The following is a 21,097-nucleotide window of genomic DNA, read 5'->3' as shown; positions in this document are numbered from 1 at the left end:
CACCATAGTATCCCTTCCCCCTCTCAGATGTATCCACATGTGAAGTTTGGTCACTGTGGGCCCAGGGGTTGCCGAGATATAGGTAGAAACGTTCGAAAGGATGGACATACGGACGTACGGACATAGATACGGAGACTGTTTCAAGATCCCCCTTCGGGGCCCATCGGCTACGGCGCGGGATAAAAATGGTTAATGATTGTGTATAGTAACTGATTGAAAACTAAAAACAGTACATTTTAGCACGTATTTATTCAAAGTGAACAGACTGCAACTGGCCATGTGCCAAGAAATAAAACATATTTTAAATGCAAATACTGACAAAATAGATTATCACACATTTTGCATTGAAGTGTAAATCAAAGGCACACAAATATAAACTTGCATAAAACTAGCTAAAAAAAAAAAACGAACAAAGGGAAAACAAACTCTTAAATTGTATAATTATCCGTATTTTTACTTGTGACAGTGTGTTATTGTAACTTGTGTCTCATCGCGCTTCTATGTGGCTTAGATAAAACTATCGGGCTGCATAAGTTTCTCATACTATGCATCATGTCGTCGTCGTCGTCCCCCCCCCTAGGTTTTCAGCCGCCCTCCCCTTCTGTACTGAGCTGGACCCGGGACTACAACAAGTTGACGAGACATGATGACATGACACGTTGACAAGGCGAACCGACAAAGACAGAGGAAGGGGGTTTAAATACACAAGTAAGGGGTGGACACAGGTGCAACACAATGATAGGAGCACACAGAGGGAGAAGGCCATTGGTTAAATGGAAACGCGAGGTGAGACACAGAGACCTGACACACAGATTGCAAAATTACACATCATTCTTTATGAGACAAAACAAGATTTCTCCAACATTCCCTCCTGTATTCTCTAAGTATTGTCAGGAGAATTGTGCTCATTTCATACGACAAGAAGAAGATTCCCTCACTCCCCCATAAACCCATCCGATCAACCATGGTGAGAAGTGTAACGCCAACTCTAATGCTAACTAACTAAATTTATTAAAGTTCTAAGCAAAACACATTGCTATAGTGCCAATCAGGAGACATTGTCTAAAACGTAATAAAATGCCAAAATAGCAGGTTCAGTCAACACCGCCGACCAAAGGCCTCTGGTCCTGCCTAAACAATCACTGGCCCTAAAAAATGTAATTCAAATTTTTTTTTCTCCTAAGCAGTTACTGCAACAGAAGTATTAACGACCCTGCCACAAAGTCCATCAGATAAGCAGGCTTCTGCTTGGCTCTCTGAGGTCGATCGTCCTGCTGGGTCACTTCTTCAGGTGGTACTTGTGATGCACCCAGCTGGATTTCCACTTCTTCACTCTCTCTCCATCCTTACTTGGTGACACCTGCACAGGCGTAACCCACAGCTTCACAAAGGATTGCATGACGCATTATCTTCTTAGCATTTCGTTCTAGAATGAGAGAAGGTCCTTACACTACCGTGTAAGGTTCCCTTTCAAACGGTGTTGACAGTTTGTTTTCCTTTTTCTGGCAGAGAAGAACTTTGTCACCAATTGTAGTGTTTTATTATGATTGCCTGTGTATATGGATACAATGATTGAAACCAAAAACAAGAAACTATTGGTAGATTTAAGAGATCAAACTAGACCGATTATTCATTGAAAAAGCAAAATGAGCCTTTATTCGTTCGAGAGCTCGATGGATTGAAGAAGGAGAGAAAAATGCGTCCTACTTTTTTGGCCTAGAGAGACATAGACAGTTAAAAACGAAAATAAATAATCGAAATGTCAATGGACACAATAAGACCAAAGTCTGATTACTAAACATATTACAGAGTTTTGTAGAGATTTGTATCAAGCTAACTACTCTCAAAGTCAAAGTCAAGGTAACTTTATTGATACCATGGGTGCCCACCAGGTGCTGCAGCTGGGAAATCAAGACGCCATGGTCCACGGGGTCAATTGCAGCGGTCAGGTCCAGCAGAACCAGAACCAAATGGTCACCACGATCATTAGCCTGGGGATTGTCATTAAAAACCCTGAGCAATGCTGACTCTGTGCTGTGCAGGGGTTTTAAAACTAGACTAGAAAAACTGTTCCGCTCCTCTAGGTAGGCCTTATAGACTGATATGAGATTATACCGTGTAACAATTTATACTGCACCGCTGGCGGTCACATCTTGGCTAATAGTTGCATGTTTCCATGAACTGTAACATGCGTTTCATCAACAGTTTTGCTGAACTGCGGATTGAAGTGTACTGTAATCTGCCTGCACTTCATAAGCTTATCACAATTAAACTTTTTTTTTTGGGGGGGGGGGGGGGGGGGGGCATTGCTATTAGAACAACATCCACTCATAAGGCTGAGGGAATATCCCAACTGTACTCTCACTCTCAGATGATTCTGGCCCGAGTTGCCTATTTTTTTTTTCTTTCTTTCTGTGAAATTATGGCCTCTAGTATGATTAACAGACATAGCATGAACCCACTGTTCTAGTTTGTTGTTTTTTTTTACTCACAGAGTGGAAACACTTGAGTCATTCTGTCCTCACCGCCCCTTTTTCACTGGAGCGGCCTCCGATCACTGCCGGCAGCTCGCCGCAGCACTCTGGCACACGAAACCCAGAGAGGGATGGAGTCATCTCCATTACATCAGCTCTCAGGCATGTGCAAACAATCTCAGAAACTGGATCTGATTAAAGGCGGCTTACGTACGCCGCCCAGAGTTCCTCTCAAACCAGAAGGCCGGTCTGTCGGTCATTACGATGCCGTTTGAACTTGATACCTGACATCTCAGTGGTTACAAGCAGAGGTGGACTTTTTTTTTTTGGGGGGGGGGGGGGTTGTTGAAATTATAGGTGCATGGCTGGCTTTTGCTCATAATTCAAAGTGGGATATTTCCTAAAGGATTAATCTTACTCACCTCAACAACCAATAGGGGTTTTCCATCCTCCTCTATTGATTGTTTGCACAATAATCTAGTAATTGCCAAACACAGTGTAGGGATCCCTTTGTATTTCTTCAAAGTGGCAATGAATTGCGGTATTTTACGCTTTAGACATTGCCTCACCCCGACATGCCTGACTATAATGAGCAGGTGTGATCAATGTTGACAGATTTACCAGACTGAGGTGTGTTGGAACATGCAGGACCAGGATTAAACCATCCCAACGCCACAATCAGACCAAACGTAATGCAAATTAAAACCTAAACAAATACATTTAATGGGCTGCAATCCAGACTCAAGCTGGAGATAGTCACTGTGAGGCGCTTTTCTTATACGATCTAAATACAATTAATGTTGTAAATGGTGAGTTCATGTATCAAATACATAAGTGTTATTTCTTATAAACTCCTCCTCCTTTTCAGCTTGTTTCTTAACTGTAAAGCACAAGCTAAACATTACCATAATCCAACAGGTAATACAATTATTAAAAGCCTTGAGTTCATGAGTAGTTACAATATTCAGATCATATTATTTTACTCAATTTCATAAAAAACAACAAAAACACACACATTCCTGTACTAATGAGCCTCAGCCGTCCTGATTATTTTCTTAAAATATAAAATCAAATTCATACTATATACAAACATACATGATCCCATTTATTGCAGGTTAATGAGCCAAAGGCTGAATAGATGAAGACAAAGTGCAAAAAGAGTAAGTAAAAAGATTTATTGTTTATTTAATATTTAGCAGTGCGTTTTACCAGTCTTGTGGTGTTACAATAATACATATTCTTTATGTTAACACCTGGGTTTTGTTTAAGGTTGCAAAAAAACACCCCAAAAAAAACCTCAGCAGTGAAGTTGTGTAGATTTATTCGGCACACAGACACTCAAGTGTCTGTGTGCACTTTAACTTTGAGATGGCAATATACATCTTATGAGACACGTGGAATTATTGTGAAGCTAATGCACAGGAGTAGGTTTTCCATTCAACAGTGATGTAAAAAATAGAACAGTTTGTGATTTACTCGGGGACATGATGATAGGAGAAGGTTCACAGATAGAAGAAAAGAAAAGAAAAAGAAAAAAAGCTCTAAGGAATGAGAGTCTGATGAGACAACCGTTTTGGTCAAAAACATGACGTTCACAAGTCAAGACCTCATGCTGGCATATTGTTTCTATTACACAGCAACAACCCATCGCTAACCAGAGGATGTACATGCAGCACGTTTTTACTGTTACATAACTATGACGGACTGCTTGCCGAGACCTAAATCAAAGTGCGGGAGGGAGGAGGGAAAAACGTTAAGTTTAAGACTTTCATGTCCGAGAAATGTTCAAATATTTCACAGGATGTTGCAACCTGAGAAAAAAAGTTTCGCACAGAGCAACTTTATTAGCTCATAAAAACCCACAAAAGAGGGGGGGGGGGGGGGATGTACACAATGGCATAACAATGCAAAAATGTCCAGATTATTAAGAGAGAGACTCCTTTACCAGATCTGTGCTGCAATGAAGCCAAAGTCTGAAGCAGGAACCGCTAGGTCCAATATTAAAAACACTGTGTGTTTTGTCTTTGGCATTGAGTATCAAAGAAAGTGTGTTGAACAAAACATTACGTCATCAATAAGAGCAGATCAAAGCAATTTCAGTTAAGACTGGGGTTAATTTCATTTATTTATTTTTTACACAGTACATGTGACTTGATCCAAAATATACCTAGAATTTCCAGTAAGAAGATAAAAGTGATCAAAACAACAGTTTGAGTCTGAACCGTATCAAAAAACGAGTGCTTTCATGAGGATAAAAGAGCAGTGAGAGGCGTGTTACTAGCAGACTCTGAAGTCAAGCACCTGATCTTAGTCTGACAACTACAAAGGCCTAATAGAGCCACAGGAAGGAAAAGAATAGACTTTTATTTTTTTCCCCCTACCATCAAGGTCAAAATCGAGTTACGAGAATAAAGACAAAATATTCTCTTTCTTTCTCTGTATTGTATTTTGACTAGAATAGAAAATAAAAACTAAAAGTCCTATTTTTTTTTGTTTCTATCTTAATGTGGGTCCAACATGCCATCATAGAGTACAGTAACAACTAGGAGACTTCCTGCACACGCTAACCGTTTGCACACACACACCAGTTCAATGGCCATGCTGGCTTTACAAGGCAACTCAAATAATCAACACCTGCAAACCACCCTGCTGTTGCAATAGAACTACAATGAACCACTCGGCAAAAACCACAGGCTCAGAATCCTGACAGCACCAGGGACAGCTGTGCATATATAGACTGACCTCATCAATACCTGAGGCTACAGTCTGGGAAAAAGCTATTCAAAATCCGTCCCCGCGCTTCACGTGACACCTGCTGGTTCAACACAAATTCCACATAAAGATTTGATATCAACGGCCAACCACCAGAATGGAGGACACAAGGGGGTTTCTAAAAGTTAGTTAGTCTGAAAGGGTCTTTTTGTTGTTGTTGTTGTTGTTGTTGTTGTTTCTGGGACTTGGTAATGTTTATGGTTAGTTCACATAATCGTATCATTGTATAAAAGGAAGAAAAGCAAGTAAAAAGTCATGACAGATCACGCAAAGGCTCGAAATAGGAGCGGCTGAAATGAAATGCCTAAAAGCTAGTGACATTTACACCTTCAACAATAACAACATGACAATAAACATTATGTAGGGGAGAGGGCAATTCCAGTTATTTCCCTTCTTCTCAGACGTCTGTTCTGGTTGAGCATGCCTTGCCCCGCAGTTTGGCACAGGACAAATAAGTTTCCACACAGTGAGATGAGACCAGGGCATTGGCTGAAATTATTCCACAAGTTGAGATGAAGAACAGGATCGGCGGGGGAACGAGGCGGGCCAGGTCCCTACACATCCCCCTCCACTCGCCTCCTGCGGACTGGAGAGGACACGTTTCGTTAAAGCGAGGGGCCGGAAGCACGACGGCGGGCATGCTTTCAACCTCCACAAGCCTGTTAGTCCGTAAAGACGCGACGTGAGTCATCATGAGCTCTGCGGGCAAAGTTCACACCCATTTACCATTTTTTTTTTTTGGTTTCATTTTGTTTTCTCTTACGGCGTGCTTCAGCATGCACGGGAAAACGAGGAGTGTGACGTCGTCGCTCCTTCAGACCGCAACCGTGTGGATGCGCATACTGTTAAAAGTTGTGAACGCTCCAGTCAAACACCGTGAGAGGAATCACTGTTATCGTTGATGCACTCACACACACACACACACACACACACACACACACACACACACACACACACACACACACACACACACACACACACACACACACACACACACACACACACACACACACACACACACACACACACCGCATGCGCCAGACCTGAGCTACCGCGGCTCTGACGGGAGGCGGGGCTAAAAGAGAGAGCAGAGGTCGTCACTGTGGAGCGAAGGAGCTCCACACCTGCTTGGGAGATTTACGTCACGGCGCTCCCACGAGGACGGTCGGAAGGTAATGTGACTGGAAACGACTCACCCACGGTTTTGCAATAATGAATAGTTTTGTGTGTGTAAGTGTGTGTCATACCCAGATCATTGTTCTTGGTGATGGCTGCAGCCGCTCTGGACCGGGGCCCTTGTTGGGTGAAGTGATAGCCAAACTTCACTATACTGTTGTTCTCTTCCAACATCTTGGCTATGTCCATCTCTACACTCGTTCCCAGCTGCTGTCTCTGAAAAACACACACACAGACACACACACACACACACGTGTCAGGATCTGCTCACTGGAGTCAAACTCTTTCCCCGATGGCAGTAAAAATTCCTTCACCACAAATATTAGGTTTTCCTTCTTCTTTTTTTTCCCCAGCAGCTCAACTTACAGTATGTTCGACTCTGCAGTGGTTTGTGTTGGTCGACTTTCAACTGCACAGAAGTTAGTTTAACGGAAGAAACCCCCCCCCCCCCCAAAAAAAAAAAAAAAAATGTAATCCCTATAATTACAACTTAAGTTCTAAAAATAATTTATTATAAATAAAGGCTGAATGCAATGTGTAAGCATTACATCAATAAGTAGAAGTGATTTATTTCATGCTTGTTTTCAATTTGATGCCAGAAAAACCATTCCGAAAATACCGGTTTTGTTTTTTGAAAACTATGGCTGACAAACTTTTACACTTTTAGAATTCAATGTGATCCAGTGCAACAGCTCTGCCATACACTCTGAGCTCACAAAGATAATATTGATCAGATTTGACTGAGATTCATTCCAGTGCATCAATTTGAAAATATCCAATTTAAAGTTATTTTGGAGGTCGTTTGCACTGGTTTTACTGGGACAGGATTCTTCTATATGGTTGCGTCTTAAAAAAAAAAAAGCAACAACATTTCACCATTGCAATAATTATTGTATTAGTACGTTACAACTCTGAATAAAAAAAAACTCAAACAGCGTTTTGGGATATTACAGGTCACGAATAAAAGATAGATAGATAGATAAATACTTTAATGATCTCCAAGAGAAATTCACAAAAGAGAGTATGTTAAGGCATGTGTGAGTCAATGTATAGGATTGTTTAGCCGCAACACAAAAAAATGACCATAAAAAGGTTAAAAAGCTCAGCATCAACAGTGTAAATGTACCTGGTTGTCTATTTTGATTTCTGTCAGCGTGTCGTTGTCCCGCAGCGCGTCCGTCAGAGCTTGAACTCCAGCCCCGGTGACGAAGTTGGACTCCAAGTTTAAACTTCTCAAAGTCTTGTTTTCTCGCAGCATGTCACTGAGTGCCTGCAGGAAGAGGAAACAAAGAGCCCCAGGGTAAATGTGGATGTTTCACAAGTCAACGGAGCTTTTAAAAGCCCACAAGCAGCTCTCTCTCTCTCTCTCTCTCTCTCTCTCTCTCTCTCTCTCGGTCGTTCTCTCACCACAGCAATGGGGTCGTTGCTCCGTGTCGCCGCCATGCTGAACTTCTTAACGTGCGTGTTCTTCTCCATGGCTTTGGCGAAGTCCTTCAGCGTGGGAATAGGAATGTTCTGTGGAAACAAAAACACGTCGCCGTCGGTGCGAGCACAATGAAGGAGACGCGATCAGAAAGCTTGGGCTTCTCTGTACCTTAATGTTGTTGAGGTTGACTTCCGTTAAGGAGCCGTCGTTGCTTTTTATCCTCTGCAGAGTTTCTTCTACGTTAGTGGGATTGGGAGGCTCATCGAACACCGGGTTCATTTTCTCCCCTTTGACCACATCTAGAAAAGACACGTCATGGTAGTTTCTCTTTGGTTTTAGGAGCAAGAAAAAAAAAAAGGACAAAATCCTTGTTATACTCACTGTTGTAAGATTCTTTACTTCCAGTCCCATCGTATGTCTGAGTACTGGTGACCAGTGTGTGAACACCCAGGATCGCTGCAAACAAGTCAAATCAGACTCAAGTGCTGTGGTCAAGTCATCAGAAACATTAGCGGAGGCCGATTAAGCCTCATATTTTCACCAGGACTTTGAAATCTTGTGACCCATCACATATACGTCTTAAACTGATTATAAGCCAATCGACGACACATGAAGGCAAGACAACAAAGCGGATAAGTAATGTGACTTTACTCAATGAGCCTTTTTCACTCGTCAACACACAAAGAAAGAACCATGAGAAAACCAGGCGGAGTGAAAGGAAGCCTGTGTTTCGGGCGGCGCATGTTTTTGGAGCCTTCTAACAAAGAGGCTCAATGGTGTGTATTCATTCTCACCTGCGAGGTCGCAAAGTTCTGTGTCTGTAGCGCTGGACAAAGCCTCCTCTAGTTCTGGATCAAGGGTCGTGACTTCTTCCTGGCGTGCTTCTATTGCCTTCTCCTTAGGGACAAAGACCTTACCTAGAAGAGTAAGAGACATTTCAGTCGCATTGTCGTTAAAACTGTCGATCTGCTTTTATGTCTTTGAGATTTTTGAATGTGATGTACGCTACAGAACGTGTTATTTTCTATTACATGAAAACAATCAGGCAACAAAGAACAGCAACGAAAGAGAAGAAGCAGGTTTAAACCGGAGGGTGAATGTTTTACAAGATGTTACGCAACCTATTTTTACACAAATGCCCAGTTGTTAATGTGACTCTCTGGTTTCCTGCAACCACTTATTTGCTCATTCAGTCACAGGACTATGAGTGCTCAAGTAAAATTGTGTTTTTCCTCAAGTGGGGTGGCAACACACACCGAGCTGTGAAACTAAAAAGAGTATTTACAGCCTTTGTTTTCTCGTATGTTTGACACTCGTGGGTGTGGAAGAAAAACGATCAATACTGGTACATTAGCCGACAGAATATACATTGACAGAAACTTTTTTTTTTTTAACATGTACATTTTCATATTCAACCATTGTTTGTCTAATGTGATGACAAATAGAACAAATTTCCAGCCTCAGTGACTTTTTCTATGAAAGGATAGATGACAACACTGCGCAAGGCAGAAAGCAGGAAGTACTTTCAAGATATTTATAAAAGCAGCCTGTTTTCTTGTTGGTTGCACAAACGGTGGTACTGTTATTAGGGAGACTGGGAAATAAAGACTCAAATATCAGAAAAATATAAGTTCAAGAGGTCCAAGACCTCAAGTCCAAGACCTCAAGAAAACAAGAAGTTCAAGACCCCCCCCCCGGCAATAAGAGATACATTTTCATTGTAGTTGTTAACCTTCTTACCTCAGAGTTGATTATGGGCTTTAAGGCCTTTAAGTGCAGAGTCTGAAAATTCGCTATTTGCATGTGTTCATTTCAGCACGGGTTCTGCCCCCCGCTCACCGTCTTAGATTATTGCATGAATTAAAATGTCTGCAAAAAAAAAAAAAAAAAAAAAAAACACTGGGATGTGTTGGCCCTGTTATGGACCAGTGACTCTTTCCAGGATGTACGCTGCATTTCCACCACTAAGATTTGATCCAGCTGGCGCAACGCTCACTTAAGCAAGAAATATTAATACTTTCACTGAAATAATTGTTGATGGGATCAAATCATGTTTTGATATATTGCATTTAACTGCTGAGCTGTGTAACATACTTTATTAACAGACTGTTTAAAGGTCTATAGTAGTTTGAAATGCATTTTTTTCTATACAACTATTAAAAAAAAATAGGTTAATTCAATTTATGGGGATGAATGGCAGAGTGCCAGAAAAGTCTGTGACTGGTGTCCTGCCATAGTTGCTTATCGGTGGGGGGGGGGGGACGGAAAGTGTAAAGGAAGCTAAGTAACAATGCCTGGAGTCTAATCGAAACTCCACTGCTGAGCTAAACAACACTTGTACCAGACAGAGAAACCATCCAGTGGCTGCCATTAGCCGCTGTCCTTTATGCCGTTCCCCCTTCAAACAAAACACCCCAAGATCAGGCCCTCCCCTCCTTCCCTCGCCCTTAAAAGTCAGCCAAGCCTCTCAAATTATTCAAACTGGCCCCTTGTGGAGGCCCTGGCACTTCCTGAAAGCCAGTAAACAGTAAATACAGTCATCAGGCTGCATCCTGTGCCAGTCCCTCTGCAGAAGAGTCTTAGCCGTCTGAAACTATGGGAGACAAGAGCTGAGAAACGAGGCCGATTATTAAACCGGGCTTCAAACCTGTAAAACTGCTGCGGCAGTTAGTTGAGCATACAAAAACACTCAAGTGATGCTACTTAACGAAAACATGATCCAGTAAAAGGAATATGAATGATAACCGTTCATCGATAAAAACGTCACGTTTCAATGCATTGAAACGGTCGACATATTAGGCCAATCAGAAGGAGCCCCACTACCGGATGGTGAACACAGCTGAGGTCACAATAAAAGTGTAATTAAGGGGCAAGACAAAGAGTAATGTCAAAGCACAAAGAAGTGAATGTTATCTGCATAACTGTTTGCAATCATCACAAATCATATCATTACTGCCACACGAAACATTCATTCAATCATTCTTCATGCAGCCCAAATCAAGACGACTGCAGCAACAACATTTAAAGAGGTGGAACCTACAAACCAGCAAACCAAAACAACAATAATGGCTCGCCGCACGGGAATATGGCCGACCTGCTCACACACTTCACTGGGAGGCAGACACACGGTTTAAGCTTTGTGTAGTCGCTGACAGGGCCCGTTCCAGGTGTTTGACTTTCTTATTTAATAAAGATGAATGACGGTCTTTCCTTGACAGGAAGGAAACATCCAGTTTAACGTGATGCTTGGCTTTCAAGATGAATCGATGCCTCCATTTATGAGCTCTTTGCTGGAGCGAAAACTGGCAGAGGCGAACAGGCCTTGTGGAAATTTAGACAAATTGCTGAGCTTGCCTTTGAATGTAATGGCGAATGAAACAGACAGTTGTTTTTTTGTTTTGTTTATTTTGTAAGTACCCAATGTTTTACGCAGTTTATTGACTGACCTTTTGAGGGTTTTTAAAAAATATATATATATTTCAGACACTTAACTGATGGTAAAATGTGATCCAATCACAAGATACTGCCAAGTACGCAGTTATTGGTATTTACAATAAACATTTGCTTGTTTCTCTTCAAAGTAACTCAAGCCGGTTGGTGTACCTCACTACCAGATCACACCAAATAAGTTGGTGAGGTAATGAGAGGAATAAAGTAAACGATACGTGATGAAACAGTCGTTCTGAGAATAACACAATTGTTCCATCTTGTGCGGAGAATATTCACGAACCCTAAAAGGCAAACGTGTGAGCTATGAATGCAATTTGAAAACAAAAAACAAAACAATAACTTTTAATTTCCTGTAAAATGAAAAAAAAAAAAAAAAAAAAAAAAAAGCCCTGAAAGCCTCCATATAGTATTGTTTTGTTTAAACACTTAAGGATCACTCTGCTGAATGAAGAGTCACAACTTTATGTTAAGGAGATGAACCACCACAGAAAACCCGGACAAACGAGGAATGAACAATAAAAAAAGGATTGTTGAGGCACAATAAGAGAGACCGCTCCAACGCAATGAATTTAATTGGCGTAAAGGCTCCAATAGTTGCTCCGACGTTTAAGCAGGCGGTTTTTTCCTCGGGAATTATGAGAGTTATTGAGGCAAGAGACACAAATACTCGTGACCACATTGTTGATCAGCAGGGGGTGAGTAGAACAAGAGGAAGAGAAGCAGCTACATTCCACAGAACCACCACAGTGATGTGAGTTTTCCACGTTGTCCTAGCGAGCACACACACTTGCGCACACACACACTGACACACACTGTGTACAATTTCCACTAGGTCACCGTCAGGTCAGAGGACGATGTCAAGTCTATATTTCCTCTCCAGTTGGAGAAATCTCTGGAGATCTCAACATGAGGAATCTCTTCCGCTGGAGAAGGATTTTCTTTTTGCAATAATACGACTACTATGCCCCCCTTTTCTGCTTTTTAAACTCCAATATTCAGTCACATCGTCATCACTGCTTATAATGCACACATTCGTGTCTTTTTTCATTCTTACTGTGCGAAAACAACCGCCTTTTAATGTGTGATTACGCAAACTTTATGAGCTTTTTTTTTTTTATTAAATGGCATTACAACTTGATCTTCAAACAGTTCACCACAAGGACATCCACTGACCCATTTAAATGAAAGCGCAAAGCCAAGCAGTCTTGACATCGCTTCCATTCAAATAACGTTAAGCTCAGATTTGCATGACTCTTCCGCAAACAACTAAAGCCTCGGCTTGGCCGTCAAATATTTACTCATCGCACTATACGCTGAACTCGATAACATTCGAATCGACTGACTAGCGTGAATAAAAACGGCGTTTTCATGGCCTTAGATCCTTAAAAACATGCCTCCTTTCTCGTATTGGCTGGTACAACCACAACTCCCCCGCGCCGCTGTGTTGCGTAAGAGCGAGCATGATTAATAATACCCGACAAAGGCAGCAGGACAGTAATCACCGAATGTATGTGCACTGCTGTGTAGATACAGACAGAAGCACACATTGAACGTCAATGCCAGCTAAATACAGCACTGCCTGAAGATCGCATCAGTCTGGTATGTCAACACTAAACATACATCATTATAAGAACTGTTATGTTGAGATGATTTCAGGTATAAAGCATGTCTATTGCATCTTTTCAGAATAGTTTGATCTCAAGTAAAATGCATAAAACTAATGTCCGCAATCAACATTTTGTTATAATGAAATAATATCATATCTACTTATTTGAATGTGGTGGGGGAAAAATTAAAATAAAAAGAGGAGCAGTCCCTATAAAAGATCCCTCTTTGAGGATGTGCTTCATCTGTAATCCTTTAGGCTTAAGTTAATAGATGTCTCCCAGTGTGCTGCTTTTAGGTCAACGAATGAGATTGAATATTGAGGAAGATTCAAATTGGAATATATGGATATTGTCCAGTCTTTTATGTGGTATGCAAAAAAACAAACAAAAAACCAAAACAGACCTTTTCTCTCTCCGGTGAATGGCACGAAATCCTCTCTGTCCTTGTACTCCATGGCTTCCTTCTCCAGGTACTTGAGCAGATTCTCCCTGTCAAACGGTCCCGTGGCTGCTTTAGCCGTATGGTCTTTTTGACGTAAACCCGCTGGGAGAAGAGCGTTCTGGGGAGACCGGACATGAGGAGTCACAAAAGGATAACGCTGCCACACTCGCAAACTAAAGGCAAATTAAATGTGTCGGTGCTGAATGTCACTGCATGCTGAGATAAGGTGTTCATAGTGCTACCAAACTGGTTCACAACATCTCTACGAGGGCTCTTTCATCATGCTGGTTCAAGATGTCTTTAAGCTAGCTATTTTAAAAGCTTTTTATATAATTATGCAGGAAGGAAACATAGGGTGAACCAGTTTAACATGATGCGTGGCTTTTCAAGATCAATGGAACAAAAGCATCCACTTATGAGCCTTTTGCTGTCGCCGAGTGAAACGTCGGCAGAGTTGAACAAGGCCTTGTGGAAATTGAGAACTATTGGAAATTGAAACATCGGCTGACAAAGGTTTAACTGTGTGCAAATGAGAGACAATTATTTGCTTGATTTTGTCGTTTTTCTTTCTATTTCGAGATGAGGACAGTTCCAGTTGGGAGAAAGGAAAATGTTGCCTCACTCTCGAAGAGCAAAATCCAAGTTAACCGTGTCCACTTTTCCTTGAGACTTACAGCTGATAAAGCAAAGAGAAGATAAATTGTTTAACTTTTTTCAAGCATTTTTTTTTTTCTCGAGGTGGCATGAACAAGAACAAAGTTAGTTGTAGCTAAAGACATTATTTACTCAGTAGTCCTTTTGATTGGGTGACCCTAAGTGACATGTTCACTTTTGAGCATATTAAAATTTCTGCCCAGATGTGGGAACAACATGCTAATTCTGAGAGAAAGATTTTCAATCTCATGAGCCACCAGGAGAGATGTTTTATCTTTAAACATTAAAAAGCTAAATGTGTTCATTGAGACACTCGTGGAAAAAAAACGTGTTGCCTTTTAAGTACTTTTTAAATAGGACTTCACTTTGGTTTTCCCTCTAGGCTTTTACCATTAATAAGGATGTTTTTCGCTTATATATTTACCTTCAGGAGTATCCTTTCCAAGTGCACAAAAAATAATAAGCTTTTCACACAGAAGCTTCAACTCCCTGCAACTTATTTTCCATGCCAAGTTATGACAAACTATAAGGAAAACGCTGGGAACTAATTTAGCCTCAGAGTGCAAAAAATATAATAAAATGTTTTTTTTTTCGTATGGACAAAGTCTTCATTAACTAATGAAACTGGGCATTTTTCACCGACTCCCGTTGCTCCTTCTTCTCCCCAAAGAGCCCTGGAGCTCCTCCAACCCTCATGACCGCTCACCTCGGGGTCCATCTCCTCGAGGGCCGACTCCAGCTGTTTGAGCTCCTCGGCAGACAGCTTGTTGAGGATTTCATCTTCGTCCACATCCTTATACTTTTCCAAATCCTTCTTGAATGGCAACGCCATGGTGTCTGGCTATAGTTCGCTAAGCAACGCTGAAGAGCAGACCACAGCCACACTGCTGCGGACCGGAGGGATGCTACCTGCAAACAGACGAGGAAAACAGATTTAGGTCGAGGCTGCGAGACGGCGTCGAAAATCCCAACAGAACAATGTTTTTTGCACACACTGGCTATAGGATGCTTGTGTTACAATGGTTGATGACAGCTGGATTGTTGAATAAGGCCATGTCATGATACAATCAGCACACAGCTGAAACAAAGAAAGAACTTTCTCAGGCCTCACACCATCTGACCTCTCCCACAAAACAAGCCTTTGTGCAAGTTTGAAAAACATCCTCACCTAAAAGGGAAGAAGCTAAGTGATCACTTCAACGTGTATATTTTCTTTTGAGACGGAAAGACTGAACGCCTGGGCATAGCAAGACACTTAGGACTAAATACATTACACACAAGTGAAAGTGTCGGGAGCGGAGTTTGTATCCTGTCAAACAAAACGCAGAGCCCTCAGTCGTCAGTTCCTTCTCCCACGCCACAGTCCGAACACAAAGTGACCTCATCGTTTCCACATTCCCAGCAGGACTCCACAGATGGTCTTCCTCACAACCACTCATGCACACCCGGTTGTGCATGCACTTTAATTTGTAAAAGTATGAATGTCTCACCTCGCAGCCAGACAGTTTCTTTCCCAAAAAGAACTTAAAGCGAGTATTTTCAAGACTTGGAATCAATGCCTGTATTTTTTCTTGTTTACCAGTGACAGAGCAAATATGCATTAGTCCTGTTGCTGCCTGGGAATGCTCTGGCGTGCAAAGACTTCAGGTTGCACAAACCAGACTCATTCACACCAGGAGCATTTTTTATTAACTCGGTGACAGCAGAGAAAATACTTGGCTTCATGGGTGAAGATTCTTGAAACATGGAGCACTACTTCCCCGGAGCCGCCTGACTGACTTCTCTGGTTGAGATCCTTCCCTCACAGGTCCCACGCCGTTTCTCTCGTGCTGTTAACGTCATTGTCCTCACAATCCCGCCTCTGTCCTGAGTTAATTCTTTTCCTTGCCTTTCTTATTAGTCGACAATGACTACACACATTTGAGAGTTGCAGGGAGCAGCAGGGATATTTGCAAGGCAGAGTGCCAGAGGATGAAGCTGCTCTCAAATGTCAGCACTGATGACTTTTATCGGAGCGTATGAATATAATGATCAACAAGTATAATCTCACCCAAATGGTGCAACTGTGCAGGACTTCAGTCTCCTACACACACACACTGGGAAACAAAGTCAGTGTGTAAATACTTTCAATGGGGGCAACAATCCAGCTGCTGAATATTATAACTGCTGACAGTGAGGAAAAGATTGCAGCCATCTGAGCTCCAGTGAGAAGGCAAAACAAAATTAGAATGAAATCGGCCCCAGATAAAAGGTTGGAAGATCGTGCCCAGAAAATACAAGATTTGGTTTAAAATCACGAGTAAAGTAAAGCAAACAGACCATTTTCAGATATACATTTCTGCTGAACGTATTAAAAATATCCCAAGCATCAAAAATCCGTGTGAAAAACAATCCTACACGTATCAGCCATCTGTGCCGCGTCACAGAAACAGCACCAGGTGTATAATTCTCCAGGCAATCATGAACATATCTCATTGGCTTGTACCCCTTTTCACTTACGACTATACAAACCAAATCTTTTCTGGCTTAAGGCAGCTCATATTCCGGCAGCTCATTCATTATCGAATATAAGTTATAATGGGACGGTCCTTCAAAGTGCTGAATGAAAAAAAAAAAAAAAAAATCTGTGTTATGGTACGTTATGTTATGGCCAGGATGTAGAAACACGAGGGACGTCACGCTGAGATAAACACAAGTCACACGTGTACGTACACATGCACACACACATACACACACACACACAAACCCACACAGACTGTATAATGCTCTTATGACAAGATCAGCTCAGAAATGACAGCGTTGGCCACAAAATCCAACTTTAGTGGAGAGTGGTAACTCTCCACTACACCGACATGTTACTCGACACATTTTCAACACCAGCCTCAGTCGTTAGCGAGGCCCCATATATCGGAACGTGCACACACGAGTAATGGAGCATGGCAGACAGGGATAACGATGGCAATGGGTGGACTCAGGCCGACGTGGAGACGCTGAGAGGATCCATTAGTCCAATCTGATAGATTCCTTTCTCCCTCTCCACTCTGCTAATCCTTGAAGACAACAACAGATGGCTCAGGGCCAATAATACGTCGAACCTGTCTGCACGTCACTCGCCCCCGAGTCATTCCGTACTGGCCTGCGCACCCAGGCTCCTGAGCAGAGCGACACATGTGATAAATTTCACCCGCCAGTCTTGATATTTTGCGTTTGTTTCTCTGTAATTGCACAAGATTCTACCAAGTTTTATACTTGATAGTGTGTGTAACCTTGACGCTCACTAATCCGACATAGTAAGTGACATGCAGGTCACAAACTACAGAATTAAAAGCTCTATTGTGACTGTAAAAAGGCTGTGTGTAAACCCACACTGGCTTATATTCTAGCTTACAAAACAATAATAGGTGCCAAATATCCTTATTTCTCAATTTAATCGCAATGCTTTCAACATTCTCTTCATTAGAAAGTGTATCCCACAGAAAGCTATCATACAGTATCTTGCAAATAATTCCAAATATCTCAGATGTATTTTACACAACTTCAGCATATCTAATCTCTGTTAAGTATAATCCATGGAGCAGATATCATGTGAAAGGAGCTGCTCAGATCACAGAGAGAGAAGTCAGAGGAATAGTAATTTGCAGCTGAGAGACCGACAGGAAGCACTGACTGGTATTACGTTATTATAGAACACTGCCTCAACCACGCACAAAAAGCCTATAGTTAGAATGACCCAGCAATGCTAGCCGTGGGACAAGACCGTGGAGTTCCTCCTCCCACCTACTCTCCTCCGGTTTTATTCTCTCCGCCCTGTTGTTACTGATCGTTCTGTGTTCAGCCTCCTGAGGTGCCTGGAAGCAAGAGAAATGATAGAAACCAGATGGAGGAAGACAGAGACACCGACTGATGAATGTTCACTGCGTTACATAAAAATAAAAGTAAAACAACTGGATAGCATAGGTGTCGTTTACCACTTTCCACTCTGGCTTTAGTGACTGAGAGAATAACATTTTTATCAATTTACCAGTCAAAACAGCTTGCTTTACCCTTCAACTGTTGTGTAAACTTGGCATGGTCCACACAGGAAGTTGGGTGTTTCTTCCAACAATCACATTCAATTTGTATATTTTTCTAAGTACACACACTTTATGATTACATAATGAGAGCAGAGTTGAAGGAGCACCCTGGCCTATTGCTCAGCAGGGTCCCGCAAAAGACCGGGGCATTAATAATACAAGTTCAAGAGAGCTTGCCACTTTCACACCTTTGTCTGAAGCTAATGTCACAGTTCCACTAACCTGGCTCTAAGCCAGGTTTCACTCCTCAAAGGAATGCATGCAAGGCAAACAAAACATATCAGAGGAGCCTGTTTATCTGCAATACTGCAGAAGGTGAGATCACCAGAAAGGCAAAGTCAGCATGCGCCACAACTCGGCACTGGGTTACAGTCCCTGGTTCTCAGCTGCAGGAAGGCCACCTGCCCTCAGGCTCAGAATGGAAAACCACACTTTTACTCACACGCCGTCCTTCCTTGGGACTTGGACCACACCCTGCATTCACTATTGGGCCCTACTGGTCACACTGCCTCTGTGAGCAAAACACGTAAGCTCTTTAAAAAAGATATGTACAGGTGTAATGACCTTGCACTTCAGTCCACAGCCCATCCCTTCCCATCCTCCCAGGGGTGAGTCAGAATGTCCCTGCAATATTCTATTGCATTAACCAAACAAACAAACAAGAGAGTATCCATGTCTGGAAGATGTACTGGCATGTTGACAGGGATGGGCACATTGGACTACAGGAGACGTACAATCGCACGTGAATCATTGAGGAACACTTGTCGATGTTAAAATGATTAACAAATACCCACATACGTGAAAGCCGTAACTTCACCTCCTACAGATCCAGCGGGCTGCGGAATGGCGTTAGCTAACTCTTCCTAGACATGTTTATAACAACCACAGATAGTAAACATGTTGATATGTAACCACAACCACCGCCCGGGAGCTGCGGGCCGGGTATTTGTTGTAAAAACTGATGACAGGGCAATCCGGTTGTGACACTCGTAATCCAGTGCGTGAGCTACATTTATCGGATGCAGCACAGCAAGTGAAAGCAGTCCGATGGAGGAGTGGAAGCTAACAGGCTAACTGCTGCAGTGGACTCATGTTAGCCGCTGAGCTAAAACCACAGTAACAGTGACAGGAAACCACACGGCACGACACGGCACTGCAGCGGTATACTGACTTGAAACCTGAGGGAGATATCTCTGTCCATACCTGAGGTGAACGCGGACCCGACTGAAGTCTCTCCAGATAACTGCAGTCTTCTCAATGAAAGCGACGTCTTGAATGCTGCTTGGTTTCTACTCAGCCCAAGGGCGGTAACACAGGAAAAGAGAAGACCAGCGCTTCCGGAGTGGCGTTCAACTTAACCAATAGGAAGCCGGCTTGTCTGGTGCGAACCAATGACGTATTTCATCCCGCCTTTCTAATGATGACGACCAATCAGAAGACAGATACGAAAAAACAAAATAAAATATATGTATTAAATTAAATTAAATTAAATTAAATTAAATTAAATTAAATTAAATTAAATTAAATTAAATTAAATTAAATTAGCCACACTATGATTTTTGGTCATATTTACGCCTGCATTATTAAAGATAATGTCAGAGTGGGTGACGGTCCAGATTTTGAACCAGATTTCCGTAATGTCAAGAGAATAATAAAATCTATGACAAAAAAAAAATGTAGTGTTAAAAAAAAAACATTGTCATAATCTGTTTTGTGATTTAAAAAAATCACTGAAGTGTTAGTGTTCATCTATTCTAGAAAACGAGATTGTCAAGCAAATAGATCAACCAAGTGCCACAAAACTCTTCAAATTATGTTGTTAACTAACAAATTGAACATATTACATTGTTAATATATCTTTTTATTTGGGATGTTGGTGGTGGTGGTGGTGGTGGTGTAGTAGTTAGTACTTTCAGATGGAATGGAAATAGAATGGAAATAACTTTGGTTTGAATCCAGATTTTGGATAGTTAGATAGATCATGTGCATGTTGCTTCTTTCAGTTAAATGCCATGGATTGGAGGTTAATTGTAATGTCCCTAAACCTGTAAGTCATTCTGACATTAGGAATTGATTGTAAAAGGTTTAATTTAAAAATGCCCATAGTCAGCTGGGATCATCTTGAGCTACTTGCAACCCTGTATTGGATAAAATGATGTGGGGTAGAAGGATATAATCTATGATTGTGTCACTAAAAACAGAACTGGCTGTCAAGAGGGTGGATTTTTGTTGTGTGTTTATCTGTAACAGGTCACAAGTTGATGAAATAATTTCAGCTGCTTAGTATTGAACGCTCATGTTTAATTTAGATTTGATCCCCCGAAAAAAGGAGGAAAAAGGCAACAGAAAATGCTTGAAAAAGTTTAAGTCAAGCCAAGTTTATTAAATGTACAGTAAATACAGAGACAGAAAGTAAATAGAAAAGTCAAACTTGTTTGATGATGTGCTTCCAGATGCGGAACAGGAAAATATCTAATGTTATCTGATTTACAGAAAAACCCTGTTTTTCGCTTGTTTGCATTTCTCTCCTTGTTCTATCAAAATACAGATGTACACATTACATGTGCACTAAAACCTTACCATTGTCGTTTACTCTAAAGAACACAGAGAACTCATCCTTCCTTTGTTTTTTTACAACACTGTGTTACACAATAGTGCAGATAGAATTTCATGTACCCTCTCTTCTCACTATATGCACTGTAACAAGATGCCTGGCCTGTGACACGGACACTCTTGGCAAAGATGTGAGTTCTCAATCATACATCCGGAGAATTCTGCTTCAATCAGATGAACATGCACCAGAGAGGATAACGACATTAACTGAAAATACAACTTATTTACTGAAGTTTTAAATTGTTCTCCACCTGTTTTATACCAAAAAATGCCTAAATTGACATTATTGCTCATCCTTCAGAATCGTTTTTCTGAGCACTTTGGATTTGATGTCGTGTTTTTCACACAAGGTCAAAACATCTTTTAAAGCTCTGGTTCACCTTAGAAACATTGGCGAGATTAATGCAGAC

At 41.6% G+C, this 21,097-nt stretch overlaps 1 protein-coding gene across 1 annotated transcript; it reads right to left on the bottom strand.

The window, feature by feature from the left end:
- Positions 1–3,634: 3,634 nt before the first annotated feature.
- Positions 3,635–19,382, bottom strand: tmod2 (tropomodulin 2). The gene is made up of 10 exons (XM_080499317.1): positions 19,278–19,382; positions 14,708–14,910; positions 13,309–13,465; positions 8,643–8,765; positions 8,230–8,304; positions 8,017–8,147; positions 7,830–7,937; positions 7,549–7,692; positions 6,494–6,638; positions 3,635–5,832 (listed from the first exon to the last, which is right to left on the bottom strand). Exons 2-10 carry the CDS (start codon positions 14,831–14,833, stop codon positions 5,801–5,803), a joined length of 1,041 nt encoding a protein of 346 aa, XP_080355443.1. The 5' UTR covers positions 14,834–14,910; positions 19,278–19,382; the 3' UTR covers positions 3,635–5,800.
- Between the last annotated feature and the right edge of the window lie 1,715 nt (positions 19,383–21,097).

The sequence above is a fragment of the Blennius ocellaris genome (assembly GCF_963422515.1).
Source record: "Blennius ocellaris genome assembly, chromosome: 1".
Classification (NCBI taxonomy): Eukaryota; Metazoa; Chordata; class Actinopteri; order Blenniiformes; family Blenniidae; genus Blennius; species Blennius ocellaris.
This window is presented reverse-complemented; position numbering and strand designations above follow the sequence as displayed.